The sequence below is a fragment of the Conger conger genome, chromosome 7 (genome assembly GCF_963514075.1).
Source record: "Conger conger chromosome 7, fConCon1.1, whole genome shotgun sequence".
NCBI lineage: Eukaryota > Metazoa > Chordata > Actinopteri > Anguilliformes > Congridae > Conger > Conger conger.
The window spans coordinates 64,215,688-64,242,013 of NC_083766.1; the positions used below are offsets into that span (position 1 = coordinate 64,215,688).

The 26,326-nt window shown below is 50.1% G+C and overlaps 2 protein-coding genes across 2 annotated transcripts in view; both read left to right on the plus strand.

Moving 5' to 3' along the window:
• The first annotated feature begins 614 nt into the window (after positions 1–614).
• parp14rs4 (poly(ADP-ribose) polymerase family member 14-related sequence 4) lies at positions 615–24,936 on the plus strand. Its single transcript, XM_061249717.1, has 18 exons — positions 615–843; positions 1,113–1,225; positions 2,255–2,285; positions 4,021–4,218; positions 6,910–7,146; positions 7,514–9,906; positions 10,131–10,352; positions 10,937–11,158; positions 11,345–11,453; positions 11,910–12,059; positions 12,398–12,460; positions 13,661–13,837; positions 14,095–14,301; positions 17,883–18,292; positions 19,165–19,450; positions 21,173–21,297; positions 21,918–22,095; positions 23,571–24,936. The coding sequence occupies exons 1-18, from the start codon at positions 669–671 to the stop codon at positions 23,852–23,854; spliced, it is 5,580 nt and encodes a 1,859-aa protein (XP_061105701.1). The 5' UTR covers positions 615–668; the 3' UTR covers positions 23,855–24,936.
• A 1,234-nt stretch (positions 24,937–26,170) lies between these two features.
• Positions 26,171–26,326, plus strand: part of LOC133132676 (eukaryotic peptide chain release factor subunit 1-like) — an 8,736-nt gene continuing 8,580 nt past the window's right edge. Inside the window, exon 1 of the mRNA XM_061248309.1 lies at positions 26,171–26,326. This exon is cut by the window's right edge and continues 179 nt beyond it. The gene's annotated coding sequence lies outside the window, so the exon portion shown is untranslated.

The window sequence follows — 26,326 nt, forward strand, 5'->3', positions numbered from 1 at the left end:
CCTCCCTGTGAACCTTAATTGTTGTGTATCGGTATTTTTAGTTGGCTAGGTAAGCAGTGTTTGGATAGTTAAGTTTGGTCACTTTTGCTTTGTTGTTTGTTTGTTTATTTGTTCGTTTAAAAAAGAAAAGAAAAAAAAAAAGGATTCAAATAGGCGCTGGTCCTTATCTTTGTTGTACAGGTAGCAGTTGAAATTGTACTTCCCTCTAGGGTCTTTCAGCGAACTTATCCCTGGTTATGGGTATACACTTTGTTGTACGTCGCTCTGGATAAGAGCGTCTGCCAAATGCCAATAATGTAATGCAATGTAAAAGTGATATATCATGGAGAGCATGTAGGCTAACCCATGTTCTAGACAATATTCCACACAGATTGGATACTAAGTGCTGTGAAATTCAGATGTTACGTGAGACAATTTTGTTTTGAAACAATTGTAAAGCCCTTTGAATGTTGAATTTCTAACATATTTAACATAAAAACATAAAAAATAAAAACCATTCTGGGCATCGTGACGTTTGACTATGTGTGTTTATAGACGACATTCAGAGCTCAAAATAATCGAAATAAAACAAGAATCACGTGACGATTTCCACCCAGTGCAAATCAAAAGTGAAACTAAACCCATTAGATCAAAAAGACGAAGAAAGCAAAACTCCCGTCCATTTCATCATGGAGGAGCACCCGTATCCAGTCACCGTCCTGGGTGAATGGGGGACGATTCCCCCGAAAACAATAAAGAACAAACTTCAGATTTATTTCCAGAGCAAGAAGAAATCGGGTGGCGGAGACTGTCGGGTTGAGTGCACGGGCGCAGGAACAACAATCCGCTTCAAATCCGAGGACGGTACGGAAACCTGCGCAAATAGCGCCTGAGTGTTAATCATAAAAACAAATATATTTTTGTGGAAATTGGTAGCCTATGCTACGCGATTACAAGTAACTCATTATTTATTCAATATGTGATTGATTACATGTGCTCTTGCTTGAGAAACGTCGAACGCAGACAAACCGAAAACGACAACCAATCAAAAGTAGGCCAACTTTTGCTTGAGGAAAATCTCTTGTATTGTTTGTATTTCGCTTATTGTTTATATGTTTATTCTATTAATACAGTCAGGAAAAGAGTAATTGCTCAAGAAGACCACGAACTCACAGTGGAAAACGCAAACGTGAAATTGCAACTTTTTCTGTGCAAAGAAAACCCGGAAGATGCTGTACATGGAGCGGTGAGTTATGTTGATTCACTAATTATATAATGGTTAGAACATAAACAAATAGAAAATTGCTAATATCTGTACTATACAATAGTTACCGTGTATAACTGAATTAAATAATGTTTTGCTTACATGTTACTGAGTTTCGTTTCGACGTACAAATACCCAAATAAACCCTGAAACGCACCCAGTAGTACAGATGAGTCATACACCAGACCGGCGAATCCGGGTTCTTTGAAGTAGTTTGAAGTACACGCCCCTTCTCGGGTGTTCGTTTAACATTACGGGAATAGGATATTTTACCTAAATTATATGTTTTTACAACAAAATCCGATGTCTTTTTTAATTATTATTATATGTCCGACAAGCTGAAAGTATTTTGAGTATTTCCAAATCAAGCTGACATTTTTTGAGTAGTTTAGGCGCAGCACTTGCGCCAGTCTCCATCTGCGCCTGCGCCAAGTCCGGCGGCGCACTGACGTTACGTCATTGTCAGATTGATAGATTCGGATACAGTGTGTGTCAGATTCAATTGTATAGCTTCAAAACGGCTTGCTTTTCTCCCAAAGAGTTATCTGGTCTCCGTGTTGGTTTATCTTTTATCTTTTCTAACGCGAATGCTGTCTTCAAAACCCAAGGCTAAAGCCAAGAGCAGACATTCAGAACTATTTATTGTTTAACCAATCAATCTACCAGAACACTTCTGGGCAACAAGAAACACCTGTCAGTCACATGTTCCAATACCTTCACTCACCTAAAAATGGGATGGTCTGATACAAAAGGTGATATGTTCTAAAAGAAATTAGATAAAAATACAAGGAAATTAAAGCAGAAATTTGGATCTGTCATGTTCATGTTTTGACCTCCAACTCAGTTGTCTTCAGTGTATAGCAAAAACAAAGAATTGACCTTGCTGTTCCAATACTTTTGGAGGCGAATGTATATATCAGCCAGTGTATCTGTCCCAGTGACAAACATGCATCCAGTCTCATCCAATATATTCACAAAATGTCATGTTCTTGTTTTTGTTATTTTCTTCAGGAAGGGGGTGACATTAGACCTGCGGAACCAGGTACAGTGGTCCTATGTGTGATGGATTATATTTACTAATAGTCTACAACCTGCAAAAGTCTACATTACATTTCATTACATTAATGGCATTTGGCAGATGCTCTTAACCAGAGTGACGTGCAACAAAGTGCATACCCATAACCAGGGAGAAGTGCGCTGAAAGAGGGAAGTACCCAACTGCTAACAGTACAACAAAGATAAGGACTAGGGCCTATTTGATATATATATTTCTTTTCATATTTCTTTATAAAGTAATACTGCAACAAGCAAATGTATGAATAAATGGCTTACCTAGCCAAACAAAACTAGCAAAGGTATCATCCTAATACACAAGTAAATAACACAGGTAAAGACAACAGTTAAGGTTCACAGGGAGGTAGGGAGGGACGGGGAGAGGTGCAGCTTGAAGAGATTCTGCTGTTCTGACCTCAATGGGGAGTTTGTTCCACCACCGTGGAGCCAGAACAGACAGTAATCAATAGCGGGAGGTGGAAGTTCAGTGAGGGGGAGGCGCCAGGCGGCCTGTGGAGGCTGAATGAAGAAGACTACAGCCTGCAGTAGTGTACAGCCTGCAGTAGTGTACAGCCTGCAGTAGTGTACGGCCTGCAGTAGTGTACGGCCTGCAGTAGTGTACGGCCTGCAGTAGTGTACGGCCTGCAGTAGTGTACGGCCTGCAGTAGTGTACAGCCTGCAGTAGTGTACGGCCTGCAGTAGTGTACGGCCTGCAGTAGTGTACGGCCTGCAGTAGTGTACAGCCTGCAGTAGTGTACGGCCTGCAGTAGTGTACGGCCTGCAGTAGTGTACGGCCTGCAATAGTGTACGGCCTGCACTAGTGTACGGCCTGCAGTAGTGTACGGCCTGCAGTAGTGTACAGCCTGCAGTAGTGTACGGCCTGCACTAGTGTACGGCCTGCAGTAGTGTACGGCCTGCAGTAGTGTACGGCCTGCACTAGTCTACAGCCTGCAGTAGTGTACAGCCTGCAGTAGTGTACGGCCTGCAGTAGTGTACAGCCTGCAGTAGTGTACAGCCTGCAGTAGTGTACAGCCTGCAGTAGTGTGTGTTATGTTCTGTTGATGATTTTTGTTCCTCCACCCACCCTGAGCTCGGCCATGGTGTATAATAATAATAATAATACAATCCTGCACTGAGCTGTGTTTATTAATCCTGTACTGAGCTGTGTTTATTAATCCTGCACTGAGCTGTGTTTATTAGACACATTACCCATGACCTGTGTGCTCAGGATCCTTTTTATTGTTTGCAGGTTGTTGGGAAAGCGGTTTGACAATAATACCTTAGCAAAAGTAACAGGGAGCAGTGTAGGATGCTGTTTCCATGGTTACTGTAAGTAACAGGGAGCAGTGTAGGATGCTGTTTCCATGGTTACTGTAAATGACTGGGAACAGTGTAGGATGCTGTTTCCATGGTTACTCATCCTGTCACTCATCTTGTCAGGCAGATGAAGCCAGGTCTGTGAATGTGTGTGTCAGTGCGGCTGAGCCCTGGATGAGAGCAGTCTGGGTCTGTGAATGTGTGTGTCAGTGCGGCTGAGCCCTGGATGGGAGCAGACTGGGTCTGTGAATGTGTGTGTCAGTGCGGCTGAGCCCTGGATGAGAGCAGACTGGGTCTGTGAATGTGTGTCAGTGCGGCTGAGCCCTGGATGAGAGCAGACTGGGTCTGTGAATGTGTGTCAGTGCGGCTGAGCCCTGGTGAAGTACCTGGTGTTACCTGTGTTCCAGGTGTACCGGGGGAGGAGGAGGGCAGCTCAGCAGTGCTGCTAGAGAAGGTTCCAGAGCAGCTCTCTCGGGAGACACTGACCATGATGGTGGAGAGCATCTGCAACAAGTGTGAGGAGGAGTTCTGTCTGGAGATGATCCAACACAGGAACGCAGCTGTGGTGACCTTCAGCGACCCCTCTGGTGTGTGCGTAATACAGTGTGTGTGTGTGTATTTATAATAAAGTGTGTGTGTGTATGTGTAATACAGTATGTGCGTGTGTGTGTGTGTGTGTGTGATACAGTGTGTGTGTGTGTGTATTTATAATAAAGTGTGTGTGTGTGTGTGTGTAATACAGTGTGTGTGTGTATTTATAATAAAGTGTGTGTATGTGTAATACAGTATGTGCGTGTGTGTGTGTGTGTGTGATACAGTGTGTGTGTGCATAATACAGTGTGTGTGTGTGTGTGTGTGTGTGCGTAATACAGTGTGTGTGTGATAGTGTGTGTGTGTGTGTGTGTGTGCGTAATACAGTGTGTGTGTGTGTGTGTGTGTGTGTGCGTAATACAGTGTGTGTGTGTGTGTATTTATAATAAAGTGTGTGTGTGTGTGTGTGTATTTAAAATAAAGTGTGTGTGTGTGTGTAATAGTGTGTGTATTTATAATAAAGTGTGTGTGTGTGTGATACAGTGTGTGTGTGTGTGTGTGTGTGTGTGTGATAGAGTGTGTGTGTGTGTGTGTGTGTGTGTGTGAGATACAGTGTGTGTGTGAGTGTGTGTGATACAGTGTGTGTGTGTGTGTGTGTGTGTGATACAGTGTGAGTGTGTGTGATACAGTGTGTGTGTGTGTGTGTGTGTGATACAGTGTGTGTGTGTGAGTGTGTGTGATACAGTGTGTGTGTGTGTGTGTGATACAGTGTGAGTGTGTGTGATACAGTGTGTGTGTGTGTGTGTGTGATACAGTGTGAGTGTGTGTGATACAGTGTGTGTGTGTGTGTGTGTGTGTGATACAGTGTGAGTGTGTGTGATACAGTGTGTGTGTGTGTGTGTGTGTGTGTGATACAGTGTGTGTGTGTGAGTGTGTGTGATACAGTGTGTGTGTGTGTGTGTGTGATACAGTGTGAGTGTGTGTGATACAGTGTGTGTGTGTGTGTGTGATACAGTGTGTGTGTGAGTGTGTGTGATACAGTGTGTGTGTGTGTGTGTGTGTGTGTGTGTGATACAGTGTGTGTGTGAGTGTGTGTGATACAGTGTGTGTGTGTGTGTGTGATACAGTGTGTGTGTGTGTGTGATACAGTGTGTGTGTGTGTGTGTGTGTGTGTGTGATACAGTGTGTGTGTGAGTGTGTGTGATACAGTGTGTGTGTGTGTGTGATGCAGTGTGTGTGTGTGTGTGTGTGATACAGTGTGTGTGTGTGTGTGTGTGTGTGTGTGTGTGTGTGTGTGTGTGTGTGTGTGATACAGTGTGTGTGTGTGTGTGTGTGATACAGTGTGTGTGTGATACAGTGTGTGTGTGTGTGTGTGATACAGTGTGTGTGTGTGTGTGTGATACAGTGTGTGTGTGTGTGTGTGTGTGTGATACAGTGTGTGTGTGAGTGTGTGTGATACAGTGTGTGTGTGTGTGTGATGCAGTGTGTGTGTGTGTGTGTGTGTGATACAGTGTGTGTGTGTGTGTGTGTGTGTGTGTGTGTGTGTGTGTGATACAGTGTGTGTGTGTGTGTGTGTGTGATACAGTGTGTGTGTGATACAGTGTGTGTGTGAGTGTGATACAGTGTGTGTGTGTGTGATACAGTGTGTGTGTGTGTGTGTGTGTGTGATACAGTGTGTGTGTGTGTGTGTGATACAGTGTGTGTGTGTGTGTGTGATACAGTGTGTGTGTGTGTGATACAGTGTGTGTGTGTGTGTGATACAGTGTGTGTGTGTGTGTGTGATACAGTGTGTGTGTGTGTGTGTGTGTGTGTGTGATACAGTGTGTGTGTGTGTGTGTGATACAGTGTGTGTGTGTGTGTGTGATACAGTGTGTGTGTGTGTGTGTGTGATACAGTGTGTGTGTGTGTGTGTGATACAGTGTGTGTGTGTGTGTGTGATACAGTGTGTGTGTGTGTGTGTGTGATACAGTGTGTGTGTGTGTGATACAGTGTGTGTGTGTGTGTGTGTGTGTGTGATACAGTGTGTGTGTGTGTGTGTGTGTGATACAGTGTGTGTGTGAGTGTGATACAGTGTGTGTGTGTGTGTGTGATACAGTGTGTGTGTGTGTGTGTGTGATACAGTGTGTGTGTGTATGATACAGTGTGTGTGTGTGATACAGTGTGTGTGTGTGATACAGTGTGTGTGTGTGATACAGTGTGTGTGTGTGTGTGTGTGATACAGTGTGTGTGTGTGTGTGATACAGTGTGTGTGTGTATGATACAGTGTGTGTGTGTGTGATACAGTGTGTGTGTGTGTGATACAGTGTGTGTGTGTGATACAGTGTGTGTGTGTGTGTGTGTGTGTGTGATACAGTGTGTGTGTGTGTGATACAGTGTGTGTGTGTGATACAGTGTGTGTGTGTGATACAGTGTGTGTGTGTATGATACAGTGTGTGTGTGTGTGATACAGTGTGTGTGTGTATGTGATACAGTGTGTGTGTGTGTGTGTGTGATACAGTGTGTGTGTGTGTGTGATACAGTGTGTGTGTGTGTGTGTGATACAGTGTGTGTGATACAGTGTGTGTGTGATACAGTGTGTGTGTGTGATACAGCGTGTGTGTGTGTGTGTGTGATACAGTGTGTGTGATACAGTGTGTGTGTGTGTGATACAGTGTGTGTGTGTGTGTGTGTGATACAGTGTGTGTGTGTGTGTGTGTGATACAGTGTGTGTGTGTGTGTGTGATACAGTGTGTGTGTGTGTGTGTGATACAGTGTGTGTGTTGCAGTTGCGGCAGGGTTCCTGGGCTGCAGCAGTGGTCATGGCCGGTTCCAGCAGTATGGGCTGGGGTGCCGGGCTCTGGGGCCCAGCTGCAGTGTGCGGGTGGAGGGGCTCCCCCCCCAGGCTGGGTCTGAGCTGCTGGAGATGTACTTCGAGATGGAGCGGCAGGGTGGGGGCCCAGTGGCCGACATCGCCCTCATCCCAGAAGAGCAAGCTGCCATCATCACCTTCCAGGACCCCAGAGGTGCCTGCCGTATCCATCACAACACAAATCCAGAGTGCCATATGGCAACCAAACAAAATGACTGCTGTACTGTTGCCTTCAGCCCCTATTAAAACCCTACTCAATGTTCTCAGCCAAAACCAAAGCCCACAGTGTCTGACTGATCAAACTAACAAAATACTGTCAAAAAGTACTAGTCCCGCCTTCTGGTCCTCTTGGTTAGCTCAATTGAACCAGGCAAGATCAGTCAAGCACAGAGAAGTATTTCAATCCTAAACAATGACATCTTAGACTCAGGCTTGGTGCAGATGGCATGTGCAGCTGGGGTTCTGGATGGGTTCTGGATGGGTTCTGGATGGGTTCTGGATGTGTGCTGTGTGTGTTGCAGTGGCAGAGGCTGTGCTGCAGAGGAAGCATGAGATCTGCAGAGTGGAGGTGAGCGTGTTCCCGTTCCGGCCGGAGCTGGGCACGGCGCTGTACGGCAGGGCTCGCTCTGAGTGGACCCTGCCCGAGGCCTTCAGCCAATCGCTGCAGCCCGCTCTGGCCCGCTTCCTGCAGCAGCCCGGGCCCCTGGCGGACCTCACCTCCCGCATGCGGCCGCTCTTCTGCCAGGTGGAGCTGGGCCCCGCCCGCGCTGAGCTCCGCCCCACAGCCGGCCTGCTGGCCCGCCCCGGGCAGACGCCGGGCGGGGTGGCGGCGTGGAGGGGCGCGGCTACGGCCGCGTTCAGCGGCGTCCTGGCGCAGTACGGCTGCGTGGAGTGCAGCGTGAGCGCCCCCGTGTGGCGGGAGGCGGAGCTGCAGATCCGTCAGGCTGCGGACGAGCGGGACGTGCTGCTGCTGCCAGACCTGCCGCGCGGGGCCCTGGCGCTGGCCGGCCGGGCGGAGGCCCTGGGGCCCGCGCGCCAGGAGGTGGAGGAGCTGCTGCAGGGGGCGGCCCGGAGGCACCACAGCGTGTCGGAGGAGGTGCAGCTGGCTCCCGCCGAGTTCCACCTCCTGCAGCCGGGCCTGGCCCAGGCCCACCCCGCCCTGACGCTCCAGTACCGGGCCGAGGCCGGCTGCCTGCGGCTCCAGGGCCTGCCCTCAGAGGTGTCCCGGGGGAAGAGCGGGGTCCTGGAGCGGCTGCTGGCCCTGGAGCGCCGGCCCCTGCAGCTGGAGGCGGGGCTGGAGGGCTTCCTGCGGGCGGCGGACGGCGAGCGGGTGACCCGTGACCTCCTGACCTCGCGCGGGGCGGGCGTGGCTCTGCGGGTGGACGGGCCGGACCTGCTGCTGCTGGGGCCGTCGGGCGGGGCCCTGTCGCGGGCCCAGACCCTGCTGACGGACGCGCTGGGGGCCCGGAGCCTGCAGGCCGAGGACCCCGCTGTGCTGCGCTCGCCCCAGTGGGCGGAGCTGAAGAGCCGGCTGTCCGCGGCGCACGGGCCGCGCGTGTCCGTCAGGGAGGACGGGCGGGGCGGCGTGGGCGTGGCCGGCCTGGCGGACGCGGTGCAGGGCGTGGCCGACGCCCTGGGGGCGTGTCTGAGGGAGCGGGCGCGGGTGGAGGAGGCGGAGCCGCTGCGCTCCGTGGCCGTGATGCGCTTCCTGCAGAAGTTTGGCGGCTCTGACTGGCAGGCGCGGGCGGAGGCGCAGCAGGTCAGCGTGCGCTTCCAGGCCGGCCGGCGGCCCCGCGTGCTGCTGGCCGGGGCCCGGCTGCAGGTGCAGGCCCTGCGGAGCCTGTTCGCCCGGCTGGACTCCGCCCTCTGCACGCAGCAGCTCTCCCTGGCCCAGCCCGGCGCCCGCAGGGCCTTCCTGGAGATGGAGGGCGTGCTGGACAGTGTGACGCGCAGCAGGAAGTGTGTGGTGGTTCTGCAGGAGGAGGAGGAGGAGGAGGAGGAGGAGGAGGAGCTGTGCCGGGTGCGGGCGGAGGGCGGGGTGCTGGTGACGGTGCGGAGGGCGGACCTCACGCGGGTGGAGGTGGACGGGGTGGTGAATGCGGCCAATGAGGACCTGCAGCACATGGGCGGGTTGGCCGGGGCCCTGCTCCGCGCCGCGGGGCCCGCGCTGCAGGAGGCCAGCGACGCGTACGTGCGCACGCACGGCCGTCTGCGGCCCGGCGACGCTGTGGCCACGCCCGCCGGCCGGCTGCCCTGCCGGCTGGTGCTGCACGCCGTGGGGCCGCGCTACTCCCGGGCGGAGAGCTCGCTGTGCGTGCAGCAGCTGGGCCGGGCCGTGAGCCGCAGCCTGGAGCTCGCCCAGACGCACCGCTGCTCCTCCCTCGCCCTCCCGGCCATCAGCTCCGGCCTCTTCGGCTTCCCGCTGCAGCTCTGCGCCCAGACCATCGCCAGGGCCGTACGCCAGCACTGCCAGGCCCCGCGGCCGGCCGCGCCCACGCTCACCCACATACAGCTCGTCAACAACGACCACAAGACCGCACAGGCTATGGCCCGGGCCGTGGAGACCGCGTTCGCTGACCTGCGGCCCCAAGCACCGTCCCAGCCCAGCCGCGAGAGGAGCCCCCCGCAGGCTGCAGAGTGGAACAGTCAGAGGGACTGGAGTTCTGGCCACAGCCGGGACAGACCATCCGAAAGCAGGGGGGAGCTGGAGACCAAGCACACTGAAGAGGGCCAGGCCACAGTCCTCGGGAAAGGGAGGAGCCCCCCGCAGGCTGCAGAGTGGAACAGTCAGAGGGACTGGAGTTCTGGCCACAGCCGGGACAGACCATCCGAAAGCAGGGGGGAGCTGGAGACCAAGCACACGAAAGAGGGCCTGGCCATAGTCCTCAGGAAAGGAAACATCCAGGATGCCTCTGTGAGTAGAGTTCATATTTCTGAGGGGGCAGTGGAACAATGGCAACATATTTGTTTGAGGGATTTTCACCCACATGCTGTTTGGGGGCTTAAGGCTTTCCCATTTTGCTTCTTTGGGACAGTGTGCTGTGAAAAGCACTAAAATAATGGTGTATAATGGGGTTACATCTGTCTGAGGGACAGGTGGATAATGGGGTCACGTGTGTCTCTTTTCTGCCACCCCAGACGGATGTGATTGTGAACAGCGTGGCACAGAGCCTGGACCTGAGTCAGGGGGCTGTGTCCAATGCCATCCTACAGGCTGCCGGGGCCTCTCTGCAGGGTGCCCTGCAGGGCCAGAGGGCCCAGTATGGGGATGTGCTGCACACCCCCGGCTACAACCTCAACTGCCACATCTACCACTGCGTCTGCCCCTCCTGGGACGGGGGCACGGGGGACGCACAGCAGGTACTGTGAGTGAGTGTGTGAGTGTGTGAGTGTGTGAGTGTGTGAGTGTGTGAGTGTGTGAGTGTGTGAGTGTTTGTGTGTGTGTGAGTGTGAGTGTGAGTGTGAGTGTGTGTGAGTGTGTGAGTGTGTGAGTGTGTGTGTGTGTGTGTGTGTGTGTGAGAGAGTGAGAGTGAGAGTGAGAGTGAGAGTGAGAGTGAGTGTGAGAGTGAGAGTGAGAGTGAGTGTGAGTGTGAGTGTGTGTGTGTGTGTGTGTGTGTGTGTGAGAGAGAGAGTGTGTGTGTGTGTGTGTGTGTTGCAGAAGCTGATCCACATGGTGCAGACGTGCTGTGACTGTGTGTGTGTGTGTGTGTGTGTGTGTGTTGCAGAAGCTGATCCACATGGTGCAGACGTGCTGTGACTGTGTGTGTGTGTGTGTGTGTGTGTGTGTGTGTGTGTTGCAGAAGCTGATCCACATGGTGCAGACGTGCTGTGACTGTGTGTGTGTGTGTGTGTGTGTGTGTGTTGCAGAAGCTGATCCACATGGTGCAGACGTGCTGTGACTGTGTGTGTGTGTGTGTGTGTGTGTGTGTGTGTGTGTGTTGCAGAAGCTGATCCACATGGTGCAGAAGTGTTTGAGTGACGCGGAGCAGCACAGGATGCAGTCTCTGGCCTTCCCCGCCATCGGCACAGGAAACCTGGGCTTCCCGCGTGACCTGGTGGCTCGCATCCTTCTGTCGGAGGCCCTGGCCTTCAGCCAGAGGAGAGCGCCCTCACACTTGCGCTCTGTGCTGTTTCTGGTGCACCCCAGCGACACGCAGACCGTGGAGGTGGGTCGACTCAAATGGGGACACATCTTTGTGAAGATGATGTCTTCACAGAGATGAAGATCATTCACTTGCCTGACTTCAGTAGCTGCACCAGACCTGGGTCAAATCTGTAATTCAAATACTTTCCTGTGCTCTGTTTGGGGGGGACGTGCACGCTCCACTCATTTCATCTTGTGCTTCCTGCAGTGTTTCCTGAGAGAGTTCAGAGGTCAAGCACAGGGGCACAAAGGACCCGACCCACACCCTTCCAGCCTATCACAGCAGGAGAAATCCTCCACTGCCCAACCAAAGCCAGGTCTGTCACACCTGTTATCTTATTGCAGCATGTTACAGTCACTCAGCGGACTGTCTTATTACATTACATTTTATTTTGCGGATATTTTTATCCAAAGTGATGTACAAAACATACGTGCGTGTCAATGTCATAGAACCAAACAACCAAGCATGTCCAGAGAGACATAGATAATCAGTGTGAGTGTCAGGAATACAACCATGCATCTCCAGCTTCATAGGGCCTTGTTCACAGATACGGATTAAGACAAGAACTAGACAAAATTAAATTTTGAATTGAGATTCTCCAAACAAAACTCCATTTAGTGCAGGAGTAACCTTAATCTGTGTCTGAGAAACTGGCCCTTAATGTTCTTCTCCAAGTGCATACCTGCTCAATAACTCAAGCAGACCGTGATCAGATCCCTTTATAACAGAAGGGATGGAGATTGTGTGATGATATTGTGTGTTCCCCTCTCAGCCTTCTTCGGGCAGATCTCCAGCCCTGCCCGGGAGGTCTACAGCATGAGCATTGGGCCCCTGACCCTGCAGGTCTGCTCCGGTGACATCACCAGGGAGAACACTGACATCATCGTCAACTCCTCCAATAGCACCTTCAACCTCCACACAGGTGGGCGTGGCAGGAGTACGCCCTGTTCAGGTTGTGGGGGGGGGCACAGTGGGGGGTGGCTCATTGTCCAGTTTCAGACGTGCTGATTGTGGGTAAACACCCCTGGGGGTTTGTGGGTAAGTACCCCTGGGGGATTGTGGGTAAATGGCCTGGGGGATTGTGGGTAAACACCCCTGGCGGTTTGTGGGTAAATACCCGGGATGTTTGTGGGTAAATACCTGGGATGTTTGTGGGTAAATACCCGGGATGTTTGTGGGTAAATACCTGGGATGTTTGTGGGTAAATACCCGGGATGTTTGTGGGTAAATACCCGGGATGTTTGTGTGTTTCCACTCCAGGGGTGTCGAAGGCCATTCTGGAGGCAGCAGGGGTGGATGTGGAGGAGGAGTGTACACGATCCGGTGAGCCTGGGGAACCCAAACCCTGCACTCTGCATGTGTTCTGTGTGTGTGAGTGTGTGAGTGTGAGTGTGTGTGTTCTGTGAGTGTGTGTGTTCTGTGTGTGTGTGTGTGTGTGTGTGTGTGTGTGTGTGTGTTCTGTGTGTTCTGTGTGTTCTGTGTGTGTGTGTGTGTGTGTGTGTGTGTGTGTGTTCTGTGTGTTCTGTGTGTGTGTGTGTGTGTGAGTGTGTGAGTGTGAGTGTGTGTGTTCTGTGAGTGTGTGTGTTCTGTGAGTGTGTGTGTGTGTGTGTGTGTTCTGTGTGTGTGTGTGAGTGTGTGTGTGGGGGGGTTCTGTCTGTGTGTTCTGCGTGTACCTGCTGTAAAATCCAGCTCTGCCAGCTAGACCAGCTTGAAAATTTCGCTGGTCAAGCTGGTCATAAGATGGTCTATCTGGGTATGAGCTGGTCAAGCTGGTGATAAGATGGTCTATCTGGGTATGAGCTGGTCAAGCTGGTCATAAGATGGTCTATCTGGGTATGAGCTGGTCAAGCTGGTGATAAGATGGTCTATCTGGGTATGAGCTGGTCAAGCTGGTCATAAGATGGTCTATCTGGGTATGAGCTGGTCAAGCTGGTGATAAGATGGTCTATCTGGGTATGAGCTGGTCAAGCTGGTGATAAGATGGTCTATCTGGGTATGAGCTGGTCAAGCTGGTCATAAGATGGTCTATCTGGGTATGAGCTGGTCATAAGATGGTCTATCTGGGTATGAGCTGGTCAAGCTGGTCATAAGATGGTCTATCTGGGTATGAGCTGGTCATAAGATGGTCTATCTGGGTATGAGCTGGTCAAGCTGTTAAAAACATTGCTTGAGCTTAAGCTGGTGAACCAGCTAAACCATGTCGAGCTGGGAGCTGGTCTGAAATGGTAACCAAATACCCACTGTTTCAAAATCTAGCTTAAACCGTTTTTCAGCAGGGATGTCTTCTGTGTGTGGGTTCTAATTGTGGCTGGGTTATGTGTTTGGGTTCTGTGTGTCACATGGTTCTGGATGTAGGTTCTGTGTGCAGGATGGTTTAGTATGTAGGTTGTTTGTGTGGGTTCTGTGTGTAGAATGGTTCTGGGTGGAGGTTCTGTGTGCAGGATGGTTTTGTATGTGGGTTCTGTGTGTAGAATGGTTCTGTTTGTGGGTTCTGTGTGTCAGATGGTCCCTTTTGATCTCCAGGCTCTCAGCCGAACAGCGGTCTGATCGTGACGCGTGGGGGGGGTCTGAGCTGTCGGAACATCGTGCACATCGTGGTGCCGAGCGAGCCGCCCAGAATCCGGGACCTGGTTGTGCAGGTGCTGCAGGTGTGTGAGGACATGAAGAGGGCGTCTGTGGCCTTCCCCGCGCTGGGAACAGGTACAGTAAACTCGCTCAAACACCCAGCAGTTCCTCTGTTCCTCTGCTGCTAGACAATCTTTCTCCACACCAGAAGACCTGCAGGAGAGCAGATCTCCAGGAACAGTGTAGAGCAGGCCTGCTCTCACTGTGGTTCCTTAAGGTCAGAGTGAAGACCTGCAGGAGAGCAGCTCCACTTCCTGACATCATCCTTTCTCTCTACATGCCGTTCTGTACATGCCGCTCTCTCTCTGATTGGCCGCATGTTGGTGTTTCAGGTCAGGGTAACACTAAACCGCCACTTGTGGCAGAAGCGATGATCAGTGCTGTGACCGACTTCGTGAGGAAGAACACCAAGCCACATCTGAAGTTTGTGAAGATTGTTATTTTCCAGACAGAGATTATGTCTCATTTCCACAAGAGCATGAAGAAGAGGGAAGGAGGGGGACCACCTGCGGAGAAGGGTCTGTTGACTAAAGTTGTCGGTGAGAAGAGTATGCTTTGCCTAAACCTCACTAACATCCTGTCCCACCATCACTAACATCCTGTCCCACCATCACTAACATCCTGTCTCACCATCACTAACATCCTGTCTCACCATCACTAACATCCTGTCTCACCATCACTAACATGCTGTCTCACCATCACTAACGTACTCTCTCACCATCACTAACATCCTGTCTCACCATCACTACATCCTGTCCCATGCATGCATGAACTTCCCTGTGTGTGTGTGATTCTGCAGTTTGTGTGTTCACCATGTATGTGTGTATTTACCCTGTGTGTGGGTGTCTGTGTGTATTCACCCTGTGAGTGTGTGTCTGTGTGTATTCACCCTGTGTGTGGGTGTGTGTGTGTATTTACCCTGTGTGTGGGTGTCTGTGTGTATTTACCCTGTGTGTGGGTGTCTGTGTGTATTCACCCTGTGTGTGGGTGTCTGTGTGTATTCACCCTGTGAGTATGTGTGTATTCACCCTGTGTGTGGGTGTCTGTGTGTATTTACCCTGTGTGTGGGTGTCTGTGTGTATTTACCCTGTGTGTGGGTGTATGTGTGTATTCACCCTGTGAGTATGTGTGTGTGGGTGTCTGTGTGTATTCACCCTGTGAGTATGTGTGTGTGTATTCACCCTGTGTGTGGGTGTCTGTGTGTATTCACCCTGTGAGTATGTGTGTGTGTATTCACCCTGTGTGTGGGTGTCTGTGTGTATTCACCCTGTGTGTGGGTGTCTGTGTGTATTCACCCTGTGTGTGGGTGTCTGTGTGTATTCACCCTGTGTGTGGGTGTGTGTGTGTATTCACCCTGTGAGTATGTGTGTGTGTATTTACCCTGTGTGTGTGTGGGTGTGTGTGTGTATTCACCCTGTGTGTGGGTGTCTGTGTGTATTCACCCTGTGTGTGGGTGTGTGTGTGTATTCACCCTGTGAGTATGTGTGTGTGTATTCACCCTGTGTGTGGGTGTGTGTGTGTATTCACCCTGTGTGTGGGTGTCTGTGTGTATTCACCCTGTGTGTGGGTGTCTGTGTGTATTCACCCTGTGTGTGGGTGTGTGTGTGTATTCACCCTGTGAGTATGTGTGTGTGTATTCACCCTGTGTGTGGGTGTCTGTGTGTATTCACCCTGTGTGTGGGTGTGTGTGTGTATTCACCCTGTGAGTGTGTGTCTGTGTGTATTCACCCTGTGTGTGGGTGTGTGTGTGTATTTACCCTGTGTGTGGGTGTGTGTGTGTATTCACCCTGTGAGTGTGTGTCTGTGTGTATTCACCCTGTGTGTGGGTGTCTGTGTGTATTTACCCTGTGTGTGTGTGTCTGTGTGTATTCACCCTGTGTGTGGGTGTGTGTGTGTATTCACCCTGTGAGTGTGTGTCTGTGTGTATTCACCCTGTGTGTGGGTGTGTGTGTGTATTTACCCTGTGTGTGGGTGTCTGTGTGTATTTACCCTGTGTGTGGGTGTCTGTGTGTATTCACCCTGTGTGTGGGTGTGTGTGTGTATTCACCCTGTGAGTATGTGTGTGTGTATTCACCCTGTGTGTGGGTGTCTGTGTGTATTCACCCTGTGTGTGGGTGTCTGTGTGTATTCACCCTGTGTGTGGGTGTCTGTGTGTATTCACCCTGTGTGTGGGTGTGTGTGTGTATTCACCCTGTGTGTGGGTGTGTGTGTGTATTCACCCTGTGTGTGGGTGTGTGTATTCACCCTGTGTGTGGGTGTCTGTGTGTATTCACCCTGTGTGTGTGGGTGTCTGTGTGTATTCACCCTGTGTGTGGGTGTCTGTGTGTATTCACCCTGTGTGTGGGTGTCTGTGTGTATTCACCCTGTGAGTGAGTGTGTGTGTGTATTCACCCTGTGTGTGGGTGTGTGTGTGTATTCACCCTGTGTGTGTGTGTGTGTGTGTATATTCACCCTGTGTGTGGGTGTGTGTGTGTATTCACCCTGTGAGTGTGTGTGTGTGTGTATTCACCCTGTGTGTGGGTGTGTGTGTGTATTCACCCTGTGAGTATGTGTGTGTGGGTGTGTGTGTGTATTCACCCTGTGAGTATGTGTGTGTGGGTGTATGTGTGTATTCACCCTGTGTGTGGGTGTGTGTGTGTATTCACCCTGTGAGTATGTGTGTATTCACCCTGTGTGTGGGTGTCTGTGTGTATTCACCCTGTGAGTGTGTGTGTGTGTATTCACCCTGTGTGTGGGTGTGTGTGTATTCACCCTGTGAGTGTGTGTGTGTATTCACCCTGTGTGTGGGTGTGTGTGTATTCACCCTGTGTGTGGGTGTGTGTGTGTATTCACCCTGTGAGTATGTGTGTGTGTATTCACCCTGTGTGTGGGTGTCTGTGTGTATTCACCCTGTGTGTGGGTGTGTGTGTGTATTCACCCTGTGTGTGGGTGTCTGTGTGTATTCACCCTGTGTGTGGGTGTCTGTGTGTATTCACCCTGTGTGTGGGTGTGTGTGTGTATTCACCCTGTGAGTGTGTGTCTGTGTGTATTCACCCTGTGTGTGGGTGTGTGTGTGTATTTACCCTGTGTGTGGGTGTCTGTGTGTATTTACCCTGTGTGTGGGTGTGTGTGTGTATTCACCCTGTGTGTGGGTGTCTGTGTGTATTCACCCTGTGTGTGGGTGTCTGTGTGTATTCACCCTGTGTGTGGGTGTGTGTGTGTATTCACCCTGTGAGTATGTGTGTGTGTATTCACCCTGTGTGTGGGTGTCTGTGTGTATTCACCCTGTGTGTGGGTGTGTGTGTGTATTCACCCTGTGTGTGGGTGTCTGTGTGTATTCACCCTGTGTGTGGGTGTCTGTGTGTATTCACCCTGTGAGTGAGTGTGTGTGTGTGTATTCACCCTGTGTGTGGGTGTGTGTGTGTATTCACCCTGTGTGTGTGTGTGTGTGTGTATATTCACCCTGTGTGTGGGTGTCTGTGTGTATTCACCCTGTGAGTATGTGTGTGTGTATTCACCCTGTGTGTGGGTGTCTGTGTGTATTCACCCTGTGTGTGGGTGTGTGTGTGTATTCACCCTGTGTGTGGGTGTCTGTGTGTATTCACCCTGTGAGTGAGTGTGTGTGTGTGTATTCACCCTGTGTGTGGGTGTCTGTGTGTATTCACCCTGTGAGTGAGTGTGTGTGTGTGTATTCACCCTGTGTGTGGGTGTGTGTGTGTATTCACCCTGTGTGTGTGTGTGTGTGTGTGTGTGTGTATATTCACCCTGTGTGTGGGTGTGTGTGTGTATTCACCCTGTGAGTGTGTGTGTGTGTATTCACCCTGTGTGTGGGTGTGTGTGTGTATTCACCCTGTGAGTATGTGTGTGTGGGTGTGTGTGTGTATTCACCCTGTGTGTGGGTGTGTGTGTGTATTCACCCTGTGAGTATGTGTGTGTAGGTGTATGTGTGTATTCACCCTGTGAGTATGTGTGTATTCACCCTGTCTGTGGGTGTCTGTGTGTATTCACCCTGTGAGTGTGTGTGTGTGTATTCACCCTGTGTGTGGGTGTGTGTGTATTCACCCTGTGAGTGTGTGTATTCACCCTGTGTGTGGGTGTGTGTGTATTCACCCTGTGTGTGGGTGTGTGTGCGATTCTGCAGATGCGGTCGGCAGCTTTTTTCTGGGTGGGGACGGAGCGAGCAGGGGAGCGGAGGGGGAGGCAAAGCCTGTGTTGGAGGCAAAGTTTCCCCCGGCGGAGTTTCCCCCGGCGGAGTTTCCCCCGGCGGAGTTTTCCCCGGCAGAGTTTCCCCCGGCGGTGTTCCAGCTGTGCGGAGAGAGCATGAAGGCCGTGGCGGACGCTCAGGCTGAGCTGAAGCGCCTGCTGATGAAGGAGCAGACGGAGCGGATCCTGCAGGACCCCGCCATCGCACACCTGAGCCCGCGGCAGCGCCACGCCCTGCAGGGCCTGCAGCACACGCTCACGGTGCGCATCCAGCTCCAGGGCCCGGCCGGGGCCCCACAGATCCACCTAGAGGGCCTGACCCGCGACGTGGCTACTGCTGAGGACCAGGTGACCCCTCACGACCGTTCACTTAGCACACACTTTTATCCAAAGGACCAGGTGACCCCTCATGACCGTTCACTTAGCACACGCTTTTATCCAAAGGACCAGGTGACCCCGCATGACCGTTCACTTAGCACACGCTTTTATCCAAAGGACCAAGTGACCCCTCATGACCGTTCACTTATCACACGCTTTTATCCAAAGGACCAGGTGACCCCACATGACCGTTCACTTAGCACACGCTTTTATCCGAAGGACCAGGTGACCCCTCATGACCGTTCACTTAGCACACGCTTTTATCCGAAGGACCAGGTGACCCCACATGACCGTTCACTTAGCACACGCTTTTATCCGAAGGACCAGGTGACCCCACATGACCGTTCACTTAGCACACGCTTTTATCCAAAGGACCAGGTGACCCCACATGACCGTTCACTTAGCACACGCTTTTATCCGAAGGACCAGGTGACCCCTCATGACCGTTCACTTAGCACACGCTTTTATCCGAAGGACCAGGTGACCCCTCATGACCGTTCACTTAGCACACGCTTTTATCCGAAGGACCAGGTGACCCCTCATGACCGTTCACTTAGCACACGCTTTTATCCGAAGGACCAGGTGACCCCTCATGACTGTTCACACACTTTTATCACAAAACAGTGCTTATCAAGCTCATTGAACAAACAACCGAACGGGTCGGATAAGGTACAATTGACATATGATCAGTTGTAAAGTCACAAAAATAAGTCTAGTACACAAGGTAAATAAGTCTGTAACAACCATACTGAGATTACTACAACTTCAGGAATTGCAGTATCGAGACAAATACAAATTCATTAGGGTACAGAATACAAGGGGCTGAAGGTCTCCTCCTTCAGATCCGCCAGATGATACGTGAGGCGGAGCGGGCGGAGCGGGCGGAGCGAGACCGGATGGAGGCGGTCCAGCTTCTCCAGCTGGTGGGGTGGCAGCATGACCACAAGGGCATGTTTGAGCCCTTCGACGTCCTCACCAACCGCGCACTGGAGAAAGCCTATGAGAACCAGCAGTCCTGCGTCAGCATCCGCCTGAACGACTTAGAGTACGAGGCTGACCTGGGCAGGATGAAAGCTTGCCGTGTCTGGGGAAACAGCTCCATCACTCTGAGAAGAGTAGAGAAGAAAGGTGAGCTCCTGCAGTGTACTGTGAGGGTCTCTGATTGGCTCATCCTCCCTCTAAGCTAACTTTAGCATCACTGAATAATGGGCAGCTTAAGGCTTAGGGTGAGGGTTAGGGTCTGGTTTTAGACATCAGATCTTATGTCAGTAACAGTCTGGTGATAGGTGTGGACACCATAGCAACCTCACTAGTCATAATCAATATTGTATCAGCTTGGTACATCAGGTCTGCACTTTCTGTGGGTTTGTCAAAAAGGCTTTTGATAAAGTTGGCCATACCACTCTTTCACAAAACACTCTTTAATTGGCCTTGAAACCATAGCTCTCAAGGTCACAGTGTGTGGTTTTCAGATCTGAATCATGGAGGGTCATGACAGGAGTTCCTCTAGGTTCTATCCTTGGACCAGTCTTCTTTACACTGCATATGAATGATATTATCTTCTATAACTTCTGTAAAGTCCCACTTGTATGCTGATGACATACAAAGCATACACCGATGAGCCAAACATTATGACATTATAACCCAAACCCTAACCCACCTGCCAAATATGCTGTTGGTCCTCTGCGTGCCACCAAAACAGCTCTGACCTGTCAAGGAATGGATTCTACAAGACCTCTGAAGGTGCCCTGTGGTATCTGGCACAAAGACATTAGCAGCAGATCTTTTAAGTCCTGTAAGTTGCGAGGTGGGGCCTCCATGGATTGGACTTGTTGTTCCAGCACATCCCACAGATGCTCGGTCGAATCGAGATCTGGAGATCTGGTCCGTTACAATGTTTAGGTCGGTGGCATGTGTCAAATTTACATCCACATGAATACCTGGATCCAGGGTTTCCCAGCAGAACATTGCCCAGAGCATCACACTCCCTCCACCGGCTTGTCTTCTTCCCACAGTGCATCCTGGTGCCATCTGTTCCCCGGGTAAATGGTGAACACGTACCCGGCCGTCCCCTCTTCAGACCCGGTGCCTTACTGCCATTGCTCCATGGTCCAGTTCTGACGCTCGTGTGCCCTTTCACTTGCCCTTAAGCACTTTCATTGATGGACAGTGGTCAGCATGGTCATTCTGGCCGGTCTGTGGCGACACAGCCCCATACACAGCAGGGTGTGATGCACTGTGTGTTGTGACACAGTAACCATCATGAAAATTTACTGCAACTTGTGCCACATTAGCCCTTCTGTCAGTTTGGACCAGACAGAATCGCCATCTTTGCCCTCTGAGATGCTGAGACCCATTCTCAGAGTCGCTCAGGTCTTTACGCCCATTTCTCCCGCATTCAACACGTCGACTATGAGAGCCAGCTGTTTTTACATTGATATCTGTTCATTTATTTGGCACTTCTACAAAATCTACTACTGTATCTTTCTGGAGAAATGGCACTTCAGATTCCTAGGGTCAGGACACACTTAGGAAAAAACTTTTTCTGATTCTGTGCTCCAAATACCTGGAACTCTTTACAGCAAATCCTGAAACTAAACATTTTAGTGTCCATAAATGAATTCAACGTGATGATAAATTATTTGGTTAGTCTGAATTGTGAGTGTTTTAAATGAATGTTTTAAAATGTTTTAAGTCATTTTCATAAATTTGTGTTGCCTGTTAAAGTTACTATTTTAAATGATTTTATTGTTTGCTTTGATTTATTTATTTGACTTTTTACTACTTATTTTCTTTTCAAACTGTGTTGTGATTGGGTGCTGTGATGAGGGGCTGTGTTGTGATTGGCAGAGAGCCCTCCAAGCTCCAGGGCCGGTGTGGACCTGGGCATGCGGTCCCTGCAGCAGGGCTCGGCAGAGTACCAGGATGTGGTGTCCAAGGTGAAGTTGAGTGGCATCGCCAACAGCATCGTGGAGGTATGATGATGTCACATGGTGAAGTCACTGCTGCCACACTGATTATGATGTTTAATGTATGGTGGCGTTCAGACAGGTGTGTGTGTGTGTGTGTCAGATTGTAATGCTCAGATGGGGGTGTGTGTGTGTGTGTGTGTGTGTTAGATTGTGATGCTCAGATGGGGGTGTGTGTGTGTGTGTGTGTGTGTGTGAGAGAGATTGTGATGCTCAGATGGGGGTGTGTGTGTGTGTGTGTGTGTGTGTGTGTTAGATTGTGATGCTCAGATGGGGGTGTGTGTGTGTGTGTGTGTGAGATTGTGATGCTCAGATGGGGGTGTGTGTGTGTGTGTGTGTGTGTGTGTTAGATTGTGATGCTCAGATGGGGGTGTGTGTGTGTGTGTGTCAGCTCGTGATGCTCAGGTGTGTGTGTGTGTGTGTGTGTCAGCTCGTGATGCTCAGGTGTGTGTGTGTGTGTGTGTGTGTGTGTCAGCTCGTGATGCTCAGGTGTGTGTGTGTGTGTGTGTGTGTGTGTCAGCTCGTGATGCTCAGGTGTGTGTGTGTGTGTGTGTCAGCTCGTGATGCTCAGATGTGTGTGTGTGTGTGTGTGTGTGTGTGTGTGTGTGTGTGTGTGTGCGTGTCAGGTTGCTGAGGTTCAGAACGCTGGGCTGTGGAAGACGTATAAGCAGAAGAAGAAGACCTTGGACAGGAGGCGGGGTCCCAGGAGCCGGGAGCGATGGCTGTTCCACAGCAGCAGCGCGCCACACATCAACCAGATCAACCAGCAGGGCTTCACCCCCAACGCCACCGCTAACTCTCACCGTACGCACTTACCACTCTTACCCTAACTCTCACCGTACGCACTTACCACTCTTACCCTAACTCCCACCGTATGCACTTACCACTCTTACCCTAACTCTCACTGTACGCACTTACTACTCTTACCCTAACTCTCACCGTACGCACTTACCACTCTTACCCTAACTCTCACCGTACGCACTTACCACTCTTACCCTAACTCTCACCGTACGCACTTACCACTCTTACCCTAACTCTCACCGTATGCACTTACCACTCTTACCCTAACTCTCACCGTACGCACTTACCACTCTTACCCTAACTCTCACCGTAGGCACTTACCACTCTTACCCTAACTCTCACCGTACGCACTTACCACTCTTACCCTAACTCTCACCGTACGCACTTACCACTCTTACCCTAACTCTCACCGTACGCACTTACCACTCTTACCCTAACTCTCACCGTACGCACTTACCACTCTTACCCTAACTCCCACCGTATGCACTTACCACTCTTACCCTAACTCTCACTGTACGCACTTACCACTCTTACCCTAACTCTCACCGTACGCACTTACCACTCTTACCCTAACTCTCACCGTACGCACTTACCACTCTTACCCTAACTCTCACCGTACGCACTTACCACTCTTACCCTAACTCTCACCGTACGCACTTACCACTCTTACCCTAACTCTCACCGTACGCACTTACCACTCTTACCCTAACTCTCACCGTATGCACTTACCACTCTTACCCTAACTCTCACCGTACGCACTTACCACTCTTACCCTAACTCTCACCGTAGGCACTTACCACTCTTACCCTAACTCTCACCGTACGCACTTACCACTCTTACCCTAACTCCCACTGTATGCACTTACCACTCTTACCCTAACTCCCACCGTATGCACTTACCACTCTTACCCTAACTCTCACCGTACGCACTTACCACTCTTACCCTAACTCTCACCGTACGCACTTACCACTCTTACCCTAACTCTCACCGTACGCACTTACCACTCTTACCCTAACTCTCTCCGTACGCACTTACCACTCTTACCCTAACTCTCTCCGTACGCACTTACTGCACTTTTACAGTAACTCTCACTGTACACACACCGCACTCTTACCATAACTCTCTCCGTACGCACTTACCACTCTTACCATAACTCTCACCGTACGCACTTACCACTCTTACCCTAACTTTCTCTCTGTACGCACTTACCACACTCTTACCCTAACTCTCTCCGTACGCACTTACCGCACTTTTACACTAACTCTCACTGTACGCACTTACCACGCTTACCCTAACTCCCACCATGCACTTACCACGCTCTTATCTTACCCTCAATGCATGCACTTCCCACTCTCTAACTACACCCACCACATTCTGACCGTATGCACTTACCACACTATTACCCCACTCTTACCCTGCTCTCCTCTTACCCTGCTCTTTCCTGTGTGTTTAGCGTGTACTGTTCTCTTCTTCTCCAGCTGCTCCGTATGGGAGAGGGATCTACTTCTGTGAGGATCCTAACACAGCGCTGGACATGTACTCCAAAGCAGATGCTCAGGGGCACAAGCATGTGTACCTGGCCCTGGTCCTTCCTGGGGAGTACACCCAGGGGGGGCCTTCCATGGCCTCTCCCCCCCAGCTCATCTCTGGGAATCATGCTGATCTTTACGACAGTGTTGTGGACAACCCTGCAAAGCCAACCGTATTTGTGATCTTTGACGGTTCGCAGGCTTACCCAAAATACCTCATCAAACTCAAGTGAGTGTCAGCAAAACTCCAGCCATGGGAGCAGGTCTGCCTGTGTACCCTGTACAGAATTACCACACAAAAAATGCTTTTATTAAAACTGTGTGTCTGTTCAAACATATTGAGCTGTACAAGAGTTATTTGTCTAAAAGAGTACACAAAGTACAAGGAGCTCATTTAATCAGGTGTTTAAAAGGCCATAACGCTGCTTTCTGATTGCGGGCTTAGTGACGTGCGTCTTCACAAGGGAAATGTTTTTGTTTGGTGATTGCAGGCTGGGCGGCCTGACATTGCAGGGATGGGGGCTTAAGACAGCTCAGCTGTTGTAGAGTGACAGAAAATATTAAGGCGGGTTAAGAGAGACAATGTGATGTTTGTATGACAGATGATTGGTTAGCTATATTGTCTAAAGACTAGGACACTTCCTACTGTTACTTTGGAATTATCTGGTCTCTTGAAGCTTCTTGCACAGAGTACACAGATTCCCCAGATTAAACTGTTTTATTTTGAACTAAAGATTTGTAACTAAAGTTTGAACAACTCTGGACTCTGAGTGCTTCTTCACCATCACTGCTGCCGTGACAACTTCACCCACCTCAAAGGGACGAGGAGGAACGGCGACAGAAATATTTCCTTAAAACTATGCAACAAAAAAAAGATAACCTACACAAACCATCAAAATCTGCTGTATAAAATCACTCTTGATAGTGTCCGAAATGCAGACAAACCGATTTAACACGAAGGAAAAATGATGATGATACTGAGCAAAATGTTTGTGTTGAACTGCATAAGTGAATCTTTATAAATGAATACCTTTACTGAATTAACTTTACTTTTCACTGACAATATACACAGTCTGGTTTATAAAAGCTAGCAATTAAACAAATTATATACTTGTACTTTAACCAGTCCATATATATCCTTTACAGGTCTTTTGTAATAGTTATATCACATTGCAATTGTGTTCCCTGTTTTGATTGATATCTGGAGATGAGTTTACTCTGAATGTGACTGGATAAACAGCCCTTTAATATGTTTAGATTAATGAAATGTGTCAATGATAATTTATTAAAGATTTCATTTCCTCACTGAAAATAATGTCATCTGTGTATTTATTTGATATTCTGACCACATGTTTTGTAATTGATAAATGCAAGGGGCATTCAGGAATAAAATTAGAAAAAGAGTTGAGTGTCATGAACCTAGCAGTGATATGACATGCAGCGAGTACAGAAAACAGGGCCAAAGGAGAGGGCCAAGCACTGAGCCCTGTGGGACACCGGCCACGAGGGTGGGGGGGGGGGGGCAGATCTCCTCCAGGTCTCCTCCAGGTCTCCTCCAGGTCTCCTCCAGGTCTCCTCCAGGTCTCCTGGTATGCTCCTTCTGCAGAATGTGACCATGTGAGGAGAGACAGTGGCTCACGGTACTGAATGCAGACCTGGGTCAAATCCATTCTTTTGGATTCAAATACTTTTCTACACTTTATCGAGCGTGTCAGGTGTTTTGGAACCTTTGAAACCTACTCTCAAAAAGTGTGAACACAGCCTCCTGGTCCTCTTGGTTTGCTCAATTGTACCAGGCAAGATCAATCAAGCTCAAAACAATTACGTGTTTAATCCAGGTCTGGTTGAAAGCAGCAGGATCTTAATGAGCTCTGCTCCAGATTCTGTCCTGCCAGGAGAGGGACCTCTCTCCTGCACTGGCATTCGGTGCCCTACTGATGCTAAATGCTAATTACATAATTAATGTTAATTACATTTCAGTAAAGAGCTTCACCTGCCCTCGCTGCTCACTTCTCTCTGCAAAGGGTGAAAGGGTTTATTTAGAATTAAACTGAAAGAATAAGCTGCATTGTATTTCACTCAGATTGGCTTATTATTATTAAAGGTCATTTGTTTCATCTCTGTTTATGAACCACTTCCTTATTCTTTACTTTTGAGTTTATTATCCGGGCGGAAGCACCAAGGACATCTCCAGTCTTCTAAATGTTTAACACGTTACATTACATTAATGGCATTTGGCAGACTCTCTCTCTCTCTCTCTCTCTCTCTCTCAAATTCAAATTCAAATGGCTTTATTGGCATGAATGGTAATAAACCGTTGTTCCCAAAGCAGTACAATATACAATAATTGTTACAATAAATACATAAATAGTGGAAAATAAAATAAAATAAATCTCGCTCTCTCTCTCTCTCTCTCATATTTAACTACAAGACCCACAAATAACTGCTGTATTTCGTAACAGTCTACTCCCTTTGCGAGGCGATCGAGCGCCAATGGCTGAACCCGCCGTATCTATGCGGTCTCCAGGAAGTGATGTTGACTGGAAGTCTGAGCTCCACCCCCACGTGAGCCCACCACGCTACACCGGCGAGAGAAGCGACGTCATACACCCAGCAGCCAGAAACAAGCGAGGGCCTGGACACCGAGCCTAGCACGCGCAGTGGTTACCCACAGCGGTCGAGACGAGACGAGCGGACCCTCCGGT

Bases quoted from the DNA above. Each gene is read 5' to 3' on its own strand.
- parp14rs4 (XM_061249717.1), top strand. From the start codon at position 669: ATGGAGGAGCACCCGTATCCAGTCACCGTCCTGGGTGAATGGGGGACG. The intron at 11,454-11,909 runs GTCTGTCACACC...TTCCCCTCTCAG, and splicing joins CACTGCCCAACCAAAGCCAG to CCTTCTTCGGGCAGATCTCC. The intron at 14,302-17,882 runs GTGAGAAGAGTA...GCGATTCTGCAG, and splicing joins TCTGTTGACTAAAGTTGTCG to ATGCGGTCGGCAGCTTTTTT.